At 53.1% G+C, this 15,100-nt stretch overlaps 8 protein-coding genes across 8 annotated transcripts; 4 read left to right on the top strand and 4 right to left on the bottom strand.

Moving 5' to 3' along the window:
* Window positions 1-162: 162 nt before the first annotated feature.
* On the bottom strand, window positions 163-1,638 carry HMPREF1120_02050 (amt family ammonium transporter; the record flags this gene model as incomplete). Its single annotated transcript, XM_009156083.1, has 1 exon — window positions 163-1,638. One exon carries the CDS (start codon window positions 1,636-1,638, stop codon window positions 163-165), a length of 1,476 nt encoding a protein of 491 aa, XP_009154331.1.
* Window positions 1,639-2,927: 1,289 nt separating this feature from the next.
* HMPREF1120_02049 (esterase/lipase) lies at window positions 2,928-3,791 on the bottom strand (the record flags this gene model as incomplete). The annotated part of the gene is made up of 1 exon (XM_009156082.1): window positions 2,928-3,791. One exon carries the CDS (start codon window positions 3,789-3,791, stop codon window positions 2,928-2,930), a length of 864 nt encoding a protein of 287 aa, XP_009154330.1.
* Window positions 3,792-4,365: 574 nt separating this feature from the next.
* HMPREF1120_02048 (uncharacterized protein) lies at window positions 4,366-5,394 on the bottom strand (the record flags this gene model as incomplete). Its single annotated transcript, XM_009156081.1, has 1 exon — window positions 4,366-5,394. The coding sequence occupies one exon, from the start codon at window positions 5,392-5,394 to the stop codon at window positions 4,366-4,368; it is 1,029 nt and encodes a 342-aa protein (XP_009154329.1).
* A 686-nt stretch (window positions 5,395-6,080) lies between these two features.
* Window positions 6,081-7,658, top strand: HMPREF1120_02047 (NAD binding Rossmann fold oxidoreductase; the record flags this gene model as incomplete). Its single annotated transcript, XM_009156080.1, has 1 exon — window positions 6,081-7,658. The coding sequence occupies one exon, from the start codon at window positions 6,081-6,083 to the stop codon at window positions 7,656-7,658; it is 1,578 nt and encodes a 525-aa protein (XP_009154328.1).
* Window positions 7,659-8,203: 545 nt separating this feature from the next.
* Window positions 8,204-9,780, top strand: HMPREF1120_02046 (uncharacterized protein; the record flags this gene model as incomplete). The annotated part of the gene is made up of 4 exons (XM_009156079.1): window positions 8,204-8,255; window positions 8,447-8,838; window positions 9,093-9,669; window positions 9,719-9,780. The coding sequence occupies 4 exons, from the start codon at window positions 8,204-8,206 to the stop codon at window positions 9,778-9,780; spliced, it is 1,083 nt and encodes a 360-aa protein (XP_009154327.1).
* A 678-nt stretch (window positions 9,781-10,458) lies between these two features.
* On the top strand, window positions 10,459-11,178 carry HMPREF1120_02045 (uncharacterized protein; the record flags this gene model as incomplete). The annotated part of the gene is made up of 1 exon (XM_009156078.1): window positions 10,459-11,178. One exon carries the CDS (start codon window positions 10,459-10,461, stop codon window positions 11,176-11,178), a length of 720 nt encoding a protein of 239 aa, XP_009154326.1.
* Window positions 11,179-11,954: 776 nt separating this feature from the next.
* On the top strand, window positions 11,955-13,397 carry HMPREF1120_02044 (uncharacterized protein; the record flags this gene model as incomplete). The annotated part of the gene is made up of 1 exon (XM_009156077.1): window positions 11,955-13,397. One exon carries the CDS (start codon window positions 11,955-11,957, stop codon window positions 13,395-13,397), a length of 1,443 nt encoding a protein of 480 aa, XP_009154325.1.
* Window positions 13,398-13,974: 577 nt separating this feature from the next.
* HMPREF1120_02043 (taurine dioxygenase) lies at window positions 13,975-14,898 on the bottom strand (the record flags this gene model as incomplete). Its single annotated transcript, XM_009156076.1, has 1 exon — window positions 13,975-14,898. One exon carries the CDS (start codon window positions 14,896-14,898, stop codon window positions 13,975-13,977), a length of 924 nt encoding a protein of 307 aa, XP_009154324.1.
* Between the last annotated feature and the right edge of the window lie 202 nt (window positions 14,899-15,100).

Below are 15,100 nucleotides of genomic sequence, written 5' to 3'. Positions count from 1 at the left end.
CAACCTAATTGCAGCTGAAACATGCGATCCTAATACATTTGTTACCGAACAGTGACAGTCCCTTCGCAATCGGGAGTTTCAAGCCAGATCTGCAAACTTCCGATACAAACTTCGTCTACACCGCATTGCTGGACGTGCATAGTCTGACCATGCTCGGATATGTTATGCTTGTTTCGTTGGCTTTGATGCTGTTGCAGCATTTCCGCCGCCGAGTCCCTCTTCGCTGCTAACATCCCTTGTAATATGCTGTCCCTCAAGGACACCTCCTAGTTCCTCATCAGCGCGTTTGGCAGGCTGCCGGTAGGTCATAGAGAAATCATGTCGCCCGTCGTGGAAGAAGGCGTATGGCAGCTCGCCATGAACCTCACCATCGCCAATTAGCAACTGCTCCTCGTTGTATCGAAGTGGAATTCTCAAGACATATTTGATGAAGAGACAGATAGCGCTGGTCCAGAAGATATTCCAGCCGATAACGAAGAGGAAGCCAACAATCTGGAGCCAGACCTGACGACCATTCCCATCAATTGCACCACCGCTTGGGCTCAAAGCGAAAGCAGCCGTCCCTTCACTTGTTGCAAACAAGCCTGTCAGAAAGCCGCCGACAACGCCGCCAACCAGATGTGTGTGGAAGTCTCCGACTACATCGTCACTAAACTCAAGGAACCATCTCTGCTTTCCGAGAATGTTCATGCTTATCCAAGGTATGGTCCCCGAACAAAAGCCGATGATGATTGCACCCCACCCCGCAACGAACCCTGCAGCCGGCGTGATTGCAACCAGACCGGTGATTATGCCCTGAACGGCTCCGATCACAGCTGGTTTCTTGAAGAAGATCAAGTCGAGGGCGGTCCATGTCAGCATGCTCATAGCAGTACAGACGTTGGTGTTAAGCACGGCTGCACCAGCATCGGGTGAGGCTGTATATGGATCACCTCCGTTGAAACCGTTCCAACCTAGCCAAAGAAGTCCTACTCCAGCAAGTGCAAGAAGGACATTGTTGGGATAGAACTCGGTACGATCGCGCGGATGTCGTGGTCCGACCCAATACGCCATGACGAATCCTGCGGTCCCGGATGACACGTGGATGACATAGCCACCGGAATAGTCGAGAACGCCCATCTGGTACAGGAACCCGCCTCCCCAGATACTGAATGCTCCGACCGTGTAACTGAGGGTGACCCACAACGGCACGAAAACCATCCAGGCAAGGAAGTTCATCCTTGCCAGTCCGGCTCCAGCGATAATGACAACAGTGATTGCTGCGAAGACAAATTGAAAATATACCATTGTACTCATGGGGTACGCTGCCGTCAAGCCGGCCGCCGGTAGGCTGGCTTGGATCAACTCATAGTTCATCTCCACCGCAGGTCCGGGAACTCCGACGAAAGGCAGCATCTTCTTCCCGAACCCGGCCTTGTAAGCCCACACCACCCAGCAGATCAAGACCGCCGCGAAGGCATATAGGACCATAAAAGCAGAGTTGATGGCCCATTTCTTCTTCACCAAACCTGCGTACATGATCATGAGACCTGGCACAGACTGCAAGCCCACGAGAGTCGCAGCTGTCAATTGCCAGGCATTATCGCCATTGTTGAGCCAGTCGGGGGCCACTAGATCGTCGGCATTCCACGCCGGCATTGTTGCGTATGAGAGGATTTCAGGCAGCTACAGTTGCCTAGAGACGGTCGAGCACGGTGGGTTCAGGAGCAGGTGTTCTGCCTGGGTCGGCTCGCTGAGAAGACTTGAGACAACAGGAAGCATTGACGCTCGGTTGGGCATTCCATCTCTTAAGAACAAGGGATATGTGTGCGCTATAAGGGCTCTGCTACATCTCGCTTCAGAGCCTGGGACCATCCCGGGTTCCTCCCACAGACATGACTTGGAGAAGGACCCCAGTGATCTCGCGCCCTCGACTTTGTCAGGTTTGTACGGTCATCCCACCCTTCTGTCGCTGGAAGCTCGAGCATGCAAAGATACTGCGGCCGACAGCCTGTTCGAGGAGAACCAGGGGTTCTAGGCCAGCTTCGTTGTGAACGACAGGCCGAAGCGAACGCGCCTCCTTATCATGAGAGATGGAGCATCCACGACATCTGGTTTGCCAGCATCCATGTTCTCGATGACTTGAACCTGAAGTATGGCAACCTCCACAGCAGAATCCGGGGAAAAGCAGCCAATAGTGGAGAAGAAGCTTATCAGTACTTGGCATCCTGGGGGCGCAACTTTTAATGCTGGTAAACTCTGTCAAGCCTTCCTGGCTGGCCTCTGGAATCTTGCCAGTGCACTGCTAATAGCGTATGGTACAGTCGTGCTGCGGCTTGAATGCTCAAGCCGACTGAGTTGGTCGCGGTACCTATTTGGGGGCGAGGTTGGATGCTCCGCCATTGGGCCAGTCGACCTTATCCTCCTTCCAAGCGAGTACGAGCGTGCACGATCGGTGACACAACACGATCAGAAGAACTACGGTGTTCGGTGGTCTGATGAGCAGCCTACCCATCACCCACTGTCAACCGCTTACCATAGTCCACAAAATGAGGGCCTGCTTATGGACGGTAGCTGTGCCACTTTGACGGTCTCATGCACTCAAGTATTGAGGACAGAACAAAAAAGCAAAGAACAAGCGGCGAGCCTTGGGTGATTGCAAAGGCTTATCCTGGGGTGACAAGAAGGCCGAAGGGATACGCAACCGATTAGCTTTTTGGGGAACAGAATCAACAGCTCACAGGCTGCGTCTCGATGATGAACTTATGCTAACATGTGACATTGAGCATCCACGACAGGGCAAAAGCTGCCATTTTTTTGTCAGCATTGACCCGTAATGACGGTGTCCGCCGGTTGGAAGGACGACTTGGTACCACATACTAGCATACTGTTTTCTCACCTCCCTTCCACACTCTCAATTTCCTGACTTGAGCAGCATTCTAGCACACCTAGGCAAGGTACTTGTTGAACCACTCAATGCCTTGCTTTTCGGCATCATCCATGGCCTTCTTATCCTCGTCACTGCTCCAATCACTTCTCAACGCGAACCCATGCACCTGGCCCTTATAGATCTTGACTTCGAAAGGGACGCCGGTCTTCTCAAGGGCCTCTTTGATCTGATCCACTGATTTCAAGTCTAGCATGGAATCCTTTTCGCCAACAGCCAGACTTACGGGTTTTGCCACGGGCTCCAGATCGCTAGGGATCGACAGCAAAGACGGATGACAGGCATAGACAGCATCTACGCCGCCGCTTGGCTTCGGGCCCTGACCTGCGGCACCACGATCATCAATCTTGCGAGCATGGCCTTGAAGGATGGCGTAGCGGCCACCCCAGCAAAATCCGATGGCTCCTAATTTGCCGGTGCCCTCAATGCCGCGGACGGCATCGATGAATCCGGAGATCAAGGGCTCTGAAACACTCTCACGGTGTCGCATTAGCCAAGGGCCCAGCGTGGCCATGACGTCGACTGTCTCTTTCGCCTTGGCAAGTAGTTCTTCCTGCTCCTTGACCTTGAGTGGCGGCTCGACGCTCTGCAGGAACTCAATGGGCAACGAGTCCCCCTCGTGCACGTCCGGGATGTAGCAGTAGAATCCGGCTTTGGCGTACTGATCTGCCAGCAGACGGACATTCTTGAACTTCCACCCGAAGATATCCACGATGAAGACGACAGTCTTCGATTTCGACTTATCGCTGGGTTCGGCGATGTATGTCGGTAGTCCGCCGACTGTGGCTTCATGTCCACTGGGTGTGCCGTCGTGCACGGCTCCTGAGATGCAGCAGGCGCCCATGCCGATTTCTGTGGTAGCCATTGTGCGCTTTGTTTTTGTTCTCGAAGCAACCGTAAATCAAGACTGTGAGAGGAGCTGAGTACTACTGAGTCACCGGTTTCAACGCGCCGGCTGGATATGCACGGAATGGTATTTGAAGTTCCAGTCGCTCTTTCCCCACGCGATGACAAGAAGGAGAACGAGAAGTTCACCTTGTCGTCAATTGCGAAGCAGTGGTATCTATGCGATTTGCAGAGAACATGGAGGGGTGCTTGTAACGGTCTGTTAATAACTAATATAGTACTTGGATGAGGTCCGAGGCGTTGAGCGCACTCCGCAGTGCATGACATCACCTTTCCAATATGCTTACTAAGGGTTGATACAGCCTCGGACTACCTCTCTTCAGAGGTCTCTCTAAGTCTTGCTGTGGATGCGGCGCTCTTCAGTGCAGCGGGTGACTAGTGTCTCGTGGCATGGTAGGCTTGAAGAAAGTACGCCTCAAATGTAAAACGCGCGGTGGTGGGCACGAAATGGTAAGGAAACTCGGTGACGGTCCAGGGATACCCAGTTCTGCACATTAACGACGCTCTCTGCTCCTGCAAAGCCGGGCATCCGATCACGGGAATGCTTGCTCCTCGGCAGCAAGGTGGTTGAGATAGCCATCCATATGACATCGAGCGGTCCTGGTCAACCGGGCGCTTTGTATCTTGCCAGGCTCGATCGAGGCGCCAACCTCCAGCGTGCCGGAAGGATGGCCAATGACCGTGTTAGACCGATGTAAATGTCTGGACATTCTCGAAGGAATCGTGCCATCCATCTTGCAGGCGACACCCAGATTGAGTGCGAGGGTGACGGGAACGGCCTTGTGAGCCTGTTCCATTGACAGCGCCTGGCAGACAATGTCGACTCCTTCCCGGGCAGGGGGAAACAGAAGCACGATTTTAGGGATGCTGCTGATATTGGGATCAAGGCCCATCATTTCAGTCCCGCGTCGGCGAATCGTCTCCAGCTTGGCCAAGAGCTCGTGGTTCGCATTGAGATGTTCAGGGGAAGCATCAGCATTCCAACCTACGTCCCTGCCATCGATGAAGATGCCCGGATTGCTGACGTCGACCAGCGACGCCTGGATCACTCCATCGTCTCCATCAAGCTTGATCTCGTCGATTGCGTTGCCAGTCGGTAATGCAGTTCCAGTTTTGGAACCAGCAGGATCGAGGAACGAGAGAGTAATTGTTGACCCTGTGCCGGGAACGCCGTCAATCGAGCACGTTCCTAGTTCGTGATATTGCCAATTTCCATTGACATAACATGCTTCGAAGTCGCCCTGGATAACTTTCCCAGTATTGGTGTTGTGCATCCTCATGGTGATAGGCTGAGTTTCGCCCTCAGGAGGAGTTCGAGACCCCGTTTCCAGGGATCCCTGACATAGCCCAACATTCAGCGCGAAAGGCCCGACCCCAGAGGTCAGATTGCCACAGTTCCCGGCCATATCCAGTCGTCCATCCTTCACGCCAATTTGGAAGAATGTATAGTCCACATCGGCATCTGACCGGGTCGAGCGAGAAACCACCATGGCTTTACTGAGTGAAGAAATCCCTCCTCCCATGCCATTCAGCTGCCTACCGTAGGGATCGGGCGAGCCCATGACGGTTGCAAAAAATCCTTCCAGCTTCTTAGCTCCAGCATCATGGGCCGGCCTGCCCGATGTTAAGGATGTCTGCAGCCACTTAGGCAGGTCAGAGTGGTTAAGGAACACTCCTTTCGAAGTGCCGCCCCGCCAGAAGCATGCTCGCACGGCGCGCGGCAATGAAGACGACGCCACAGCCCGCTTTGCATGAAGAGTCCCAGATAGAGGTATGCTGCCCAGCCGGACACAGGGTGGTCGTGGCCAGCACCTCAGGATGGATGCATTGGCCCAGGAGGTTCGCTGCAGCATTGCCCAACTTGAACCCTGGACAACTGGCCATGCAGTGGACCACCCGCCAGACCAATACTACTGCTGGGCACAATGGCTATGGCTACAGCTGTTTCACAAACCAAGATTACGTTTGTAACCAGAACTTGTCCAGGCCACCCATAAACAAAACTCGGCGGGCGTGGCTGGTTGGTTGTGTACAACTTGAACTTGGACCGCTTGTGTTACCACGAGGTCAGCCAATAACAAGGCTGCCATTTCGGAGTTCGAGTTACCATGTTCGATAACTTGAACTGAATGAGCAGCCACATCGTTGTGACTTTTCCACAGCCCGCTGCATAGCCAGTAACTCGATCCTCCACGATGCCCTTCGCTCGTTTACATTCCTCACTCCTTGTATAAGGAGAGTCTTCAAGATGGGCTCTCTTGCACCGCCTCCCCATCCTCCGCAATTCCTTGTTATCGGCGCAGGATCTCGGGGTCATGCATATGCCCGCGCTGTCGAAGCCTCCACATCTGGGTCCATCGCCGCCATAGCAGAGATCAACCCCTTCAAACGGCAAGAGTTTGGCAAGCGATACATATGGGGCAGTGAAGGACAACCCCAGGAGCATCAGTCTTTTCCGGGCTGGCAAGAATGGGTCGAGTGGGAGACGCGGCGGAGGAACAGCGCGGACAAGGCTGGAGATATCCAGCCTGGCTATATCCCCATTACAGGCGTCTTCATCTGCACCCTTGACGAAACCCATGCTCCGATCATCCGGGCAATCGCGCCTCTCAACCTCCATATTCTCTGCGAGAAACCTATGGCCCTCTCGTTGTCCGATTGCCTATCCATATCAGCGGCCCTTTCAAGATATCCTCCCAAGGTGGTCTCCATCGGACACGTGCTGCGATATTCGCCACACAATATCCTGCTACGCAGACTGTTGACCATCGATAAGGCTATTGGTGAGATCGTTTCCATCGAGCATACCGAACCCGTGGGGTGGTGGCACTTTGCCCATTCCTATGTCCGCGGAAATTGGCGGCGAACAACGCCCGAGGGCGTCGGTTCATTGTTGACCAAGTCCTGCCACGATATTGATTTTATTCTCTGGTTGCTTTGCTCTCCCAGTCCTCTCACGGGAGAGACTCCACATCTGCCATCGACGGTCTCAAGTACTGGAGCCATCACACATTTCAGGCCGGCCAGAAAGCCGAAACTCGCAGGTCCTGCCACTACGAATTGTCTTTCATGTCCCGCGGAGCCAGAATGTATATACTCGGCGAAGAAGATCTACCGCGACCGGTGGCTACGAAAGGAGCGAGATACCGGCTGGCCGTTGAAGATAGTCGTCCCTGAAATCGAGGATATTGTCTCGTGCAAGGGCTGGGATGCCGCTGAAGCGAGACTCACGCAGAAGCTCGGCGAAGACTACGATAGAGGCATAACGCCGGATGAAACGATTGCCAGTAGGGCATGGTACGGACGATGTGTGTACGAAGCCGACAACGACGTGGTCGACGACCAGACTGTCACCATGGAATGGGACGAGGACCCTGTCGCCGGGCAAGATTTGGGTCGTGGGCCGAAAAGAGCGCTTTTCCACATGACTTATCCGACGCAATCACAATGTGAACGCCGAGGCAGGATATATGGTTCGCTGGGCGAAATCACTTACGATTCGCACACCATTACCGTGCACACTTTCGCGACCGGCGAGACGATAGTACATAATGTCCCGAAGCAAGCTCCAGAGGTCGAGAAAAGCCACGGCGGTGGTGACTGGGGTCTTGCTGGTGCTTTCGTCCGCGCCGTACAACATGTTGACGAAGGGACGATGAGCGTTGCGCAGGCGCAACGCGACATCGTGGGCTGTGATCTGGCCGAAATCATACTGAGTCATGCAGTGGTATTTGCCGCCGAGGAGGCGCGAAGGGGAAGGAAGGTCGTCCACTGGGCTGAGTGGTGGGCAAAGAACGGACAGGTGACAGATCAAGTCACTCTGTAAGATGGTATCCCTCAAGGAGCTGGGTATTCCAGCCTATTACAACTCCAGAATGCATGCTTGATGACCGTATACGACCTGATGATTAACGATTAACGACGAGGACAAGCGGCACTATATCTGGTTTCATACGGACCGCAAGCAATTCGAATCTAAAATCAAATATTATATTATTTCATCATCAGTCTACTTGTTTACTCTTGGAACACTACATGGAAGCTTTACCGGAATGCTGGCCATGGTCAATGTTGCCTAGGATGTCTGCCACATTCCAACTGAACAACACACTGCTCAAGCTGACCATGTCAACAAAACCGATCGTGGACATGTGCCGCTGTCGCCGGATATCAAGCAAACCATGGATACTGTTCTATCATCTCGAAGACCATATCTCATTCTTTGTCCGGGCCGTTTCTGATTTCTTTTCTTCCCGAGTTGGTCATGTTCCGTCGTTCTTTCTGGTCCCAAAGGTATCGCTTGACGTTTTCCAGACTTGAAGATCCCATCACTCCAGGAACACAGCCTCTCCAATAATCCAAACCACAGTCATGTCTCGCCGCCGATACCTACCCTCTGTGCTTTTCTTTCTCACAATATCCGGTACGTTCAGTTGCGCCTCTGCTCGAGATCTCTTTACGGCCAAACCTACCAATGGCACGTACAATAAGTCCTATCCCAAGCATCTCAAATCCCTCAGTCAACTTCATCTCGATTGATGTCAGAAACCACATAGCATTTCTGTGGGTCGCAAGCAAACTGTAGCTAACGATTTCAACGTCTTTATGCCACAGCTACTCTGGCTGTCGCCCATCCTCCATTCATCCCAACACCCTCCGACCCGGTAGGCTCGAGATGGTGGCACTCTAAAATATCGGCACCTGCATCAGCAGCGACGGCGACCGAGTCTGCACAGCTTGACTCGGGCAATGCAGGGATCGACTGGGCATCGTCGCTGAAAACCCCAGCCGACTTGCCGACCAACTTCAACAAAATTCGCATCGCACACGCTGTGTTGGCGTCGAGTGCGTTTCTGGTCTTCTTCCCTCTCGGAGGCATCCTGGTCCGCATCGGCAACTATCGAGCCCAAATCGTCTGGATTCACGCAGCGTTGCAGGGCTTTGCATATGTCGTCTTTGCGACTGCGGCCGGCTTGGGGATATGGATGGCAAGAAGAACAGATCATGTATGTGGACTGAAGTTCGAAGAGATCTGAACGTTTTGCACAGTAACCACGCTGCCATTGAGTCCTTCGTTTTGGCAGTTATCGATCCTCTCTTTTCTCCTAGCCTTGTCTCTGTTCGTGGCTCCACGAACAGCCCTCAGGCCGGTTCCCTTTCTTTCTCTTATTGTTCTCCTCGAACCATCCTCTATCTTGTCTCTTTCTCTATTTCATTGAAGAATATCCACAATACTAATCGCACGGCACATGCAAAACAGTTGACATCCTACCACCCCATCATCGGCCTAGTGCTGCTCTCCCTCCTCGGTCTACAACCTGTCTTCCAAGTCCTCAATCACCGACTATACCATTGGTTCCCCCGGCTCATCCACCTCGCCCACATCCACCTATGGCTAGGTCGGATTTTGTTGACTGTCGGCATCCTCAACGGCGACCTAGGCTTTCAATTCGCCTCTCATCGTCCACCACAGTGGTCCACGGCGCCCAAGATTGTCTACGGTGTCATCGCGACCTTGGTCTGGGTCGTTTATGTGGCCGTCTTGGTCGTGTGGCGAGAGCTGGGGAAGGGTCCCAGACTTGCGCGCGGCAGTCAAATTGATGCTGCTGGGAATTCAAGCCCTGTCAGGACTGGGACTGGTAGTGGCGCGGGATTGGAGATGGCAAGTGGGACCGTGACTGCTTCGGAGAAAGAAAAGCGAGGACGAGGACGACGACTCAATGATCAAGAAGAGGGGGATGTGCCGCTGTTGCGCTCTGGCACGGGAAAACAAGTGGTTGGAAATGGACAGGCGGGTACGAAAGAAAAGAGGACCAAGAACAGCAAGCAGAAAGATGGTCCGTCTGTAACGGCATCACCGGCATCGGAAACTCACCGGCAGAACAGAGGTGAAGGAAGGGCTTTTTGACTACTATTTGATGATGGAGATCTCGGAACGACCAGTTTAATTCGACCACTGGGTGTATCCTTCATGTTAGGACATTGAGCTGAAGAATTTTTGTGGCTTCCATTCTAACATCCGACATCCTTCTTGATTTCTGAGAAATACATATGCAATAGCAGCTGTGTCGAAAGTCCATTTGCTCGGCAGATCGTCCCTAGCAAGGGGTGCTCAGCCTCGTGAGCATGGAGACCTCCGACAAGCCGAGGTTCGACCGGGAACCCCAAAAATGACGGAAGACAACTCGTACATTTGCTCACAGCACAACCTACCTAGGTACTGAGGTATTGTAATAGTAATAGAATTGAGTTTATTTCTTGCTCAACCTCTCTTTGAACCCCGCGGCCGCCCTTTCCCAGTGGCTTTGACACGGTGCAGTTTGGCGCAGGAGAAGCCCGCAGCCGATACATGTACTGGTACTAGTAATATGATCCCTCAACGCGCCCTCCGGCATGCCAGCCAGACAATACCCGCGGCAGTAGCAGCAACAGCCTCGAGCTCGAACGCGTCGTCGTTGAGTGCGGGTCTGTGTTGTCAACCGGTGACGCTCCTTCCCCGTCGAACTCGTTGCCGCCAGTACACGTCCTCAGTTCGAGCGCCCGGGCACGCTGACACCAAAAGCGCGATATCGCCTCGATGGCTGAGTGAAACAAAAGCCCGGATTGGGAAATGCATTACGTTCGGAATGCCGAGCGAGCTGGTAAACGAGGCGGCGGAGATTCTGGGGATCCTCGGACGTGACTGGCGGGAACTGGTGGCCGGGAGCGAAGGATACCTGACCTCGCCTAAGAGAGCGGGCTTACACCGCCAGCGGATCGTTTGGGGCGAACAAGACTCCATGGGCCACGTCAACAACGTCATGTACGTACGATACGCGGAAAGTGGACGGTGTAATTGGATTCTGAACTACGGGGAACATCCGGTGCTGGACGAAAAGGAGGAAAAGAATGGTGGTGCTGTGGTGGATTTGGATCCGGCGCACAAGCGAGCCTGGAGAGAACTGTTGACGTCGCGAGGGATCGGCCTGATTCTCAAGAGCATTACCGTCGACTTCAAGTTCCCCATGACATGGCCTGATCGCATCTCCGTCTACCATAAGCTGCGGGCCCGGCCGGACGAGTCCAGCGAGTCGCTGGTGCTCGATGTCCTGATCATGTCGGAACTGCGTCAGAGGCCGGCCGCTCGCTGTCTCGAGGACGTGGTCGTCTACGATTACCGCGCGGCCAAAAAGACCACCCTTGAGCCGTTTATGCTGCAGCAGCTGAGGAGGACGTTTGATCTCCAGGAGAAGGCTAGACGTGAAAATCATGATCGTATCTGTCAGATTGATGGGCGTGTGAGACGGCTGGAACTTCAGACTTGGGATAGACCTGATGCAAAGGAGGACTTTGGAAGTGTGCGTTGAACGCCCTCCTATTGCTCTCAAGGAGCTCACGCACCCTCTCACACAGGTAGGGTCCTGTATATTGGCAGTAGCTGCACTAACTATTTGCACGAGCAACAATCGGTGCTGGTAGCATTGTCCATCCTGTGTTCTACTCTGCGACAACTTCATTTACTTTACTTCCTTTGAACACAAGACGCGCTCGTTGACAATAACCTCAGCTGGTCCAGCGAGTCTCAGGATTGGTCAGTGTATTGCTTGGCTACAAGAAAATGACTTCCGGGAGCCCTCCGGAGTCCCAGCAGTTCGGTAACGAGGCTGGAGAATCCTTCTGTTGTTCTATTGTCCCGATATTCACTTCAAGCTATTGTCCATCCACCTTGCGGTCTTATTGTGTCTCCCCGGCCAATGGCCTCAATCCAATCCCACATCAACACAGCTTTGCCATTGAGATATCCCACCACCAGTGTTCCCGCGGCATTGACTTCTATTCAATGGTTCCATGCGTACACAATACATCCCAATGCGGCCAATTCGCACAGGTAAGAAGTCATGGCCGTCTATATATACCTCCCCTTCTGTCCTCCCTCTCCTTCTCTCTCCTCTTCTCTTCCCTCGTCAACCTTTCACATCTCAAGAGCAGGCTCTTTACCTTCTCCTTCAAAATCTTTCGCAGTTCAATTCCCTTTGCAAGAACAAGTTGAGCAGGCTCATCTTGTGCTTCAGATCTCTTTTCCACTTCAAATCTCCTTTCAAACCCAAGAGCAGGCTCTTTTTCTGTGTCCTTTGCAGTCAAAATGGCCATCTACAACGCTGAATGTTCTGCCCTGCTAAACGCCACGGTTTCCGAATGGTGTCCGGCGATTCACGTGCTCCCATTGAATGAGAGTGACGTTTACGACTTTCTTGACGCGCACCCCGATGTGCTTGTTAAGTATTTGAAGGAGCGGGCCGGGCTGGCGGAGTCTCTTGTCAAGCCCTTGCTGCCGGGTCTTGTCAAGACCACACCGGCGCAGGACGCCGCTGGTGGGAGCGGAGTGGCCGCCCCATCAGCGGTGGCTGACGACTCTGTTGAGGAGGAGGTCCCTGGCTTTGTGTTTGCCGGGGAACTCTTCCTCGATGAGTCGGAAGCGGCTGAAGAATCGTCTTCGCCCGAGTTGATTCGGGAGACAATTGAGATCTCGGACGATGAGCCCGAGGAGGTTGACAATGGCAAGGGGGGCGCCAAAAAGCGTCCTCCACCACTGTCAATGCCAACCTCCCAGCAGTGGCCGCCCAGATCGCCAGTCCGGCCATCATGGTCGCCAATCACACCACCACCGGCGTCTCCTTCCCCAGCATCGCCAACGCCATCATCGTCGTCCTCGGAGTCGTCCTCGAAGCCATCTTCGAAATCGGCCGAGGAACCTGAATCAGAACGGGAGCAATCCGAAGATGAGAAATCGTCTTCTTCGGAGGAATCGTCGGCATCATCCTCGAAGTCAGCCAAGGAACCTGAATCAGAGCCGGAGCCATCCGAAGCTGAAAAGTCGTCTTCTTCAGAAGAATCGTCGTCTTCAGAAGACGACAGTGATGATGATCTCCTGCCTTTCCCTGCCCCTCCTAACCTTGTCGCTGCCTCCAGGGAGGAAAAGCCTGGCCGGAAGTGGCGGTTGTTCGAGCAAGAGTCGTGCATCCAACACATGGTCAACATCCGAGCAGAAGGCAAACTTCAGGGCGAAGCACGGTTCCGAGAAGCCCAGCGACGCATGGCACAGCAGGACGGGGTCGTCAAGACCGGCAAGACTGCAGTCAAGAACTTCTGGAACCGGTATGGCCGCGCCCGTTCCCTCTTCGACGAGCGCAAGAACAGAAAGGCGCCACTTTCGACCTCCAAACAGGGCAAGGCGGCCAGAGCAAAGGCAGCCAGACGCAAGGCTGCGGCCAAAAAGACCCAGCAAGCAGCGAGAAAACGTGCCAATGGCACTAAGAAAGCCGCTTCGACCTTGACCCAGAAGGCCAAGGGAAAGCGCAAGCGAACATACGAGACCGATTCCGAGTCTGAATCCGAAGAAGAAGAAGAAGAGGATTTCGACTCACCCTTCTTTGCCCCTTCTGACGAGTCCGGGCCCGACGAGACACCGCCTCGCAAGAGAAAGAGAGACGACGATGACGACGATGACGAGTGGCAGCCCGACAAGGAGCTGATCAATGCAGTGCAAAAGGGATTGAGAACGAGAAAAGCCCGCGTCGCTTATTAGACATACATGGCCATTTCATTCATTTTCGACTTTTCCAACAAGTCTCCACTTCAGTTCGTTCATTTGGCTATGCATCAAAATTTTTCGGATTTTCACCACTATTACATCCGTTGGAGATGCACAACATTTTCACCATTACAATCATTTAATCTGCAACAGATACTCCGACACACTGGAAAGATATTGAGGAGGACAGCACGAGATTGATGCAAGACACTACCTACATATGGGGAAGGAGTTGCGACACTTATTGAAGATATCTTACTCATGGATCCTAACCACTTTCGTTCATAGCACTTGGGAGTTTTGGGAGTCTGGGCGTTTGAGAAACAAAGGCATGCAGAAGACGGCTGGTCCGATCTTCAACTATCATGCACCTACAAGGCTAGCAGATGGAAATGGCATGCAGTGCGGCGTATCGGGGTTGACTTGTTTTTTTTATTTGTTTTTACGAGTCATGCATGATACCCCGGAGTTTTAGCTAGGAATTACTTCCTTCCAGAAGTGCAAATACCAGGAGTTTAAGAATTCAAATGGACGCATGGTTTTCTGAACAATCAAACATTTCATTAAATTACTATCTTGGCCTATCTCCAGCAAGCGTGATTCTCAACATACTGCGTCGATATCCATGGTAATCATTAATCGGATTATGCTGGACACATCGATTATCCCAGAACGCAATGCTGCCTATCTTCCAACGAAATCTGCAGGTAAACTCAGGTCTTATCTGATGATTGAAAAGAAACTGCAACAGTGGACTCGACTCAGCTTCCGTCCAACCCTCAAAATGAGAGGTATGCGCTACATTCACATAGAGGGCTTTGCGGCCTGTCTCTGGATGCGTCCGGACGACAGGGTGAACGGCCTCCATGACAGATGACTGAGCAGCGCTGTTGCCACTGTCCCGAACTCTGTCTTCGCGCGTCTTGCTCACATCTGCTTTCACAGAAGTGCTTACCGCCTTCAGGGAGCTCAGTGTTCGTTTCAGTCCCTCTGACAGAGACTCGTATGCCGCATATTGGTTGGCAAAGAGGGTGTCACCGCCAAAGGGGGGAACTTCTTTCGCCAACAGGATTGAGCCCATTGGTGGCTCTTCGAAATACGATGTGTCGCTGTACCAGATACCGCCGAAGTTGACGGTCTCGTGCTCCTGCTTTAACACCTGGATGATCTCGGGAAAGCCGTCGATGCCCCGTACGAAAGGATACTTGACGGACTTGCCGAATTGAGAGGCGAAATTGAGGAACGACTCTGGCTCAAGATGATTCTGATCCCGGAAGAAGATGACTTGGTGCTCGAGGAATGCTTCGCGGATCTCTCGCACAAGGCCGGGGTTCTCTGATATATGATTCAGGTCGATGTCCTCGACTTCAGCTCCCAAGGAGCCGGCTATGCGCTGGACAGAGAGGTGTCTCCTGGTACTCCGTCTTGGGAGAGAGGTATGTCGTGGCGAAGAACCATGCCTGCGAACATGCCTGAGTGATCTGGCCACGTTCATGGTCTGCCACCGTGCCAAAGGATGGAGAGGAAGGGCTCAACTTGGGCTTGATAAGGACCCTATCCGAGGCTACAAGAGGAGGTGTTATTGGTCTCGATAATGATTATGGCTTTTGGACCTCTATTAACATACTCCATTTCAGCTGGCACTGCATTGGAGACTTGGGCTTAATGCTCTCGAGGGATCGCTTGGACGGCAGACT

This window comes from Exophiala dermatitidis (genome assembly GCF_000230625.1).
Source record: "Exophiala dermatitidis NIH/UT8656 unplaced genomic scaffold supercont1.2, whole genome shotgun sequence".
Classification (NCBI taxonomy): Eukaryota; Fungi; Ascomycota; class Eurotiomycetes; order Chaetothyriales; family Herpotrichiellaceae; genus Exophiala; species Exophiala dermatitidis.
This window is presented reverse-complemented; position numbering and strand designations above follow the sequence as displayed.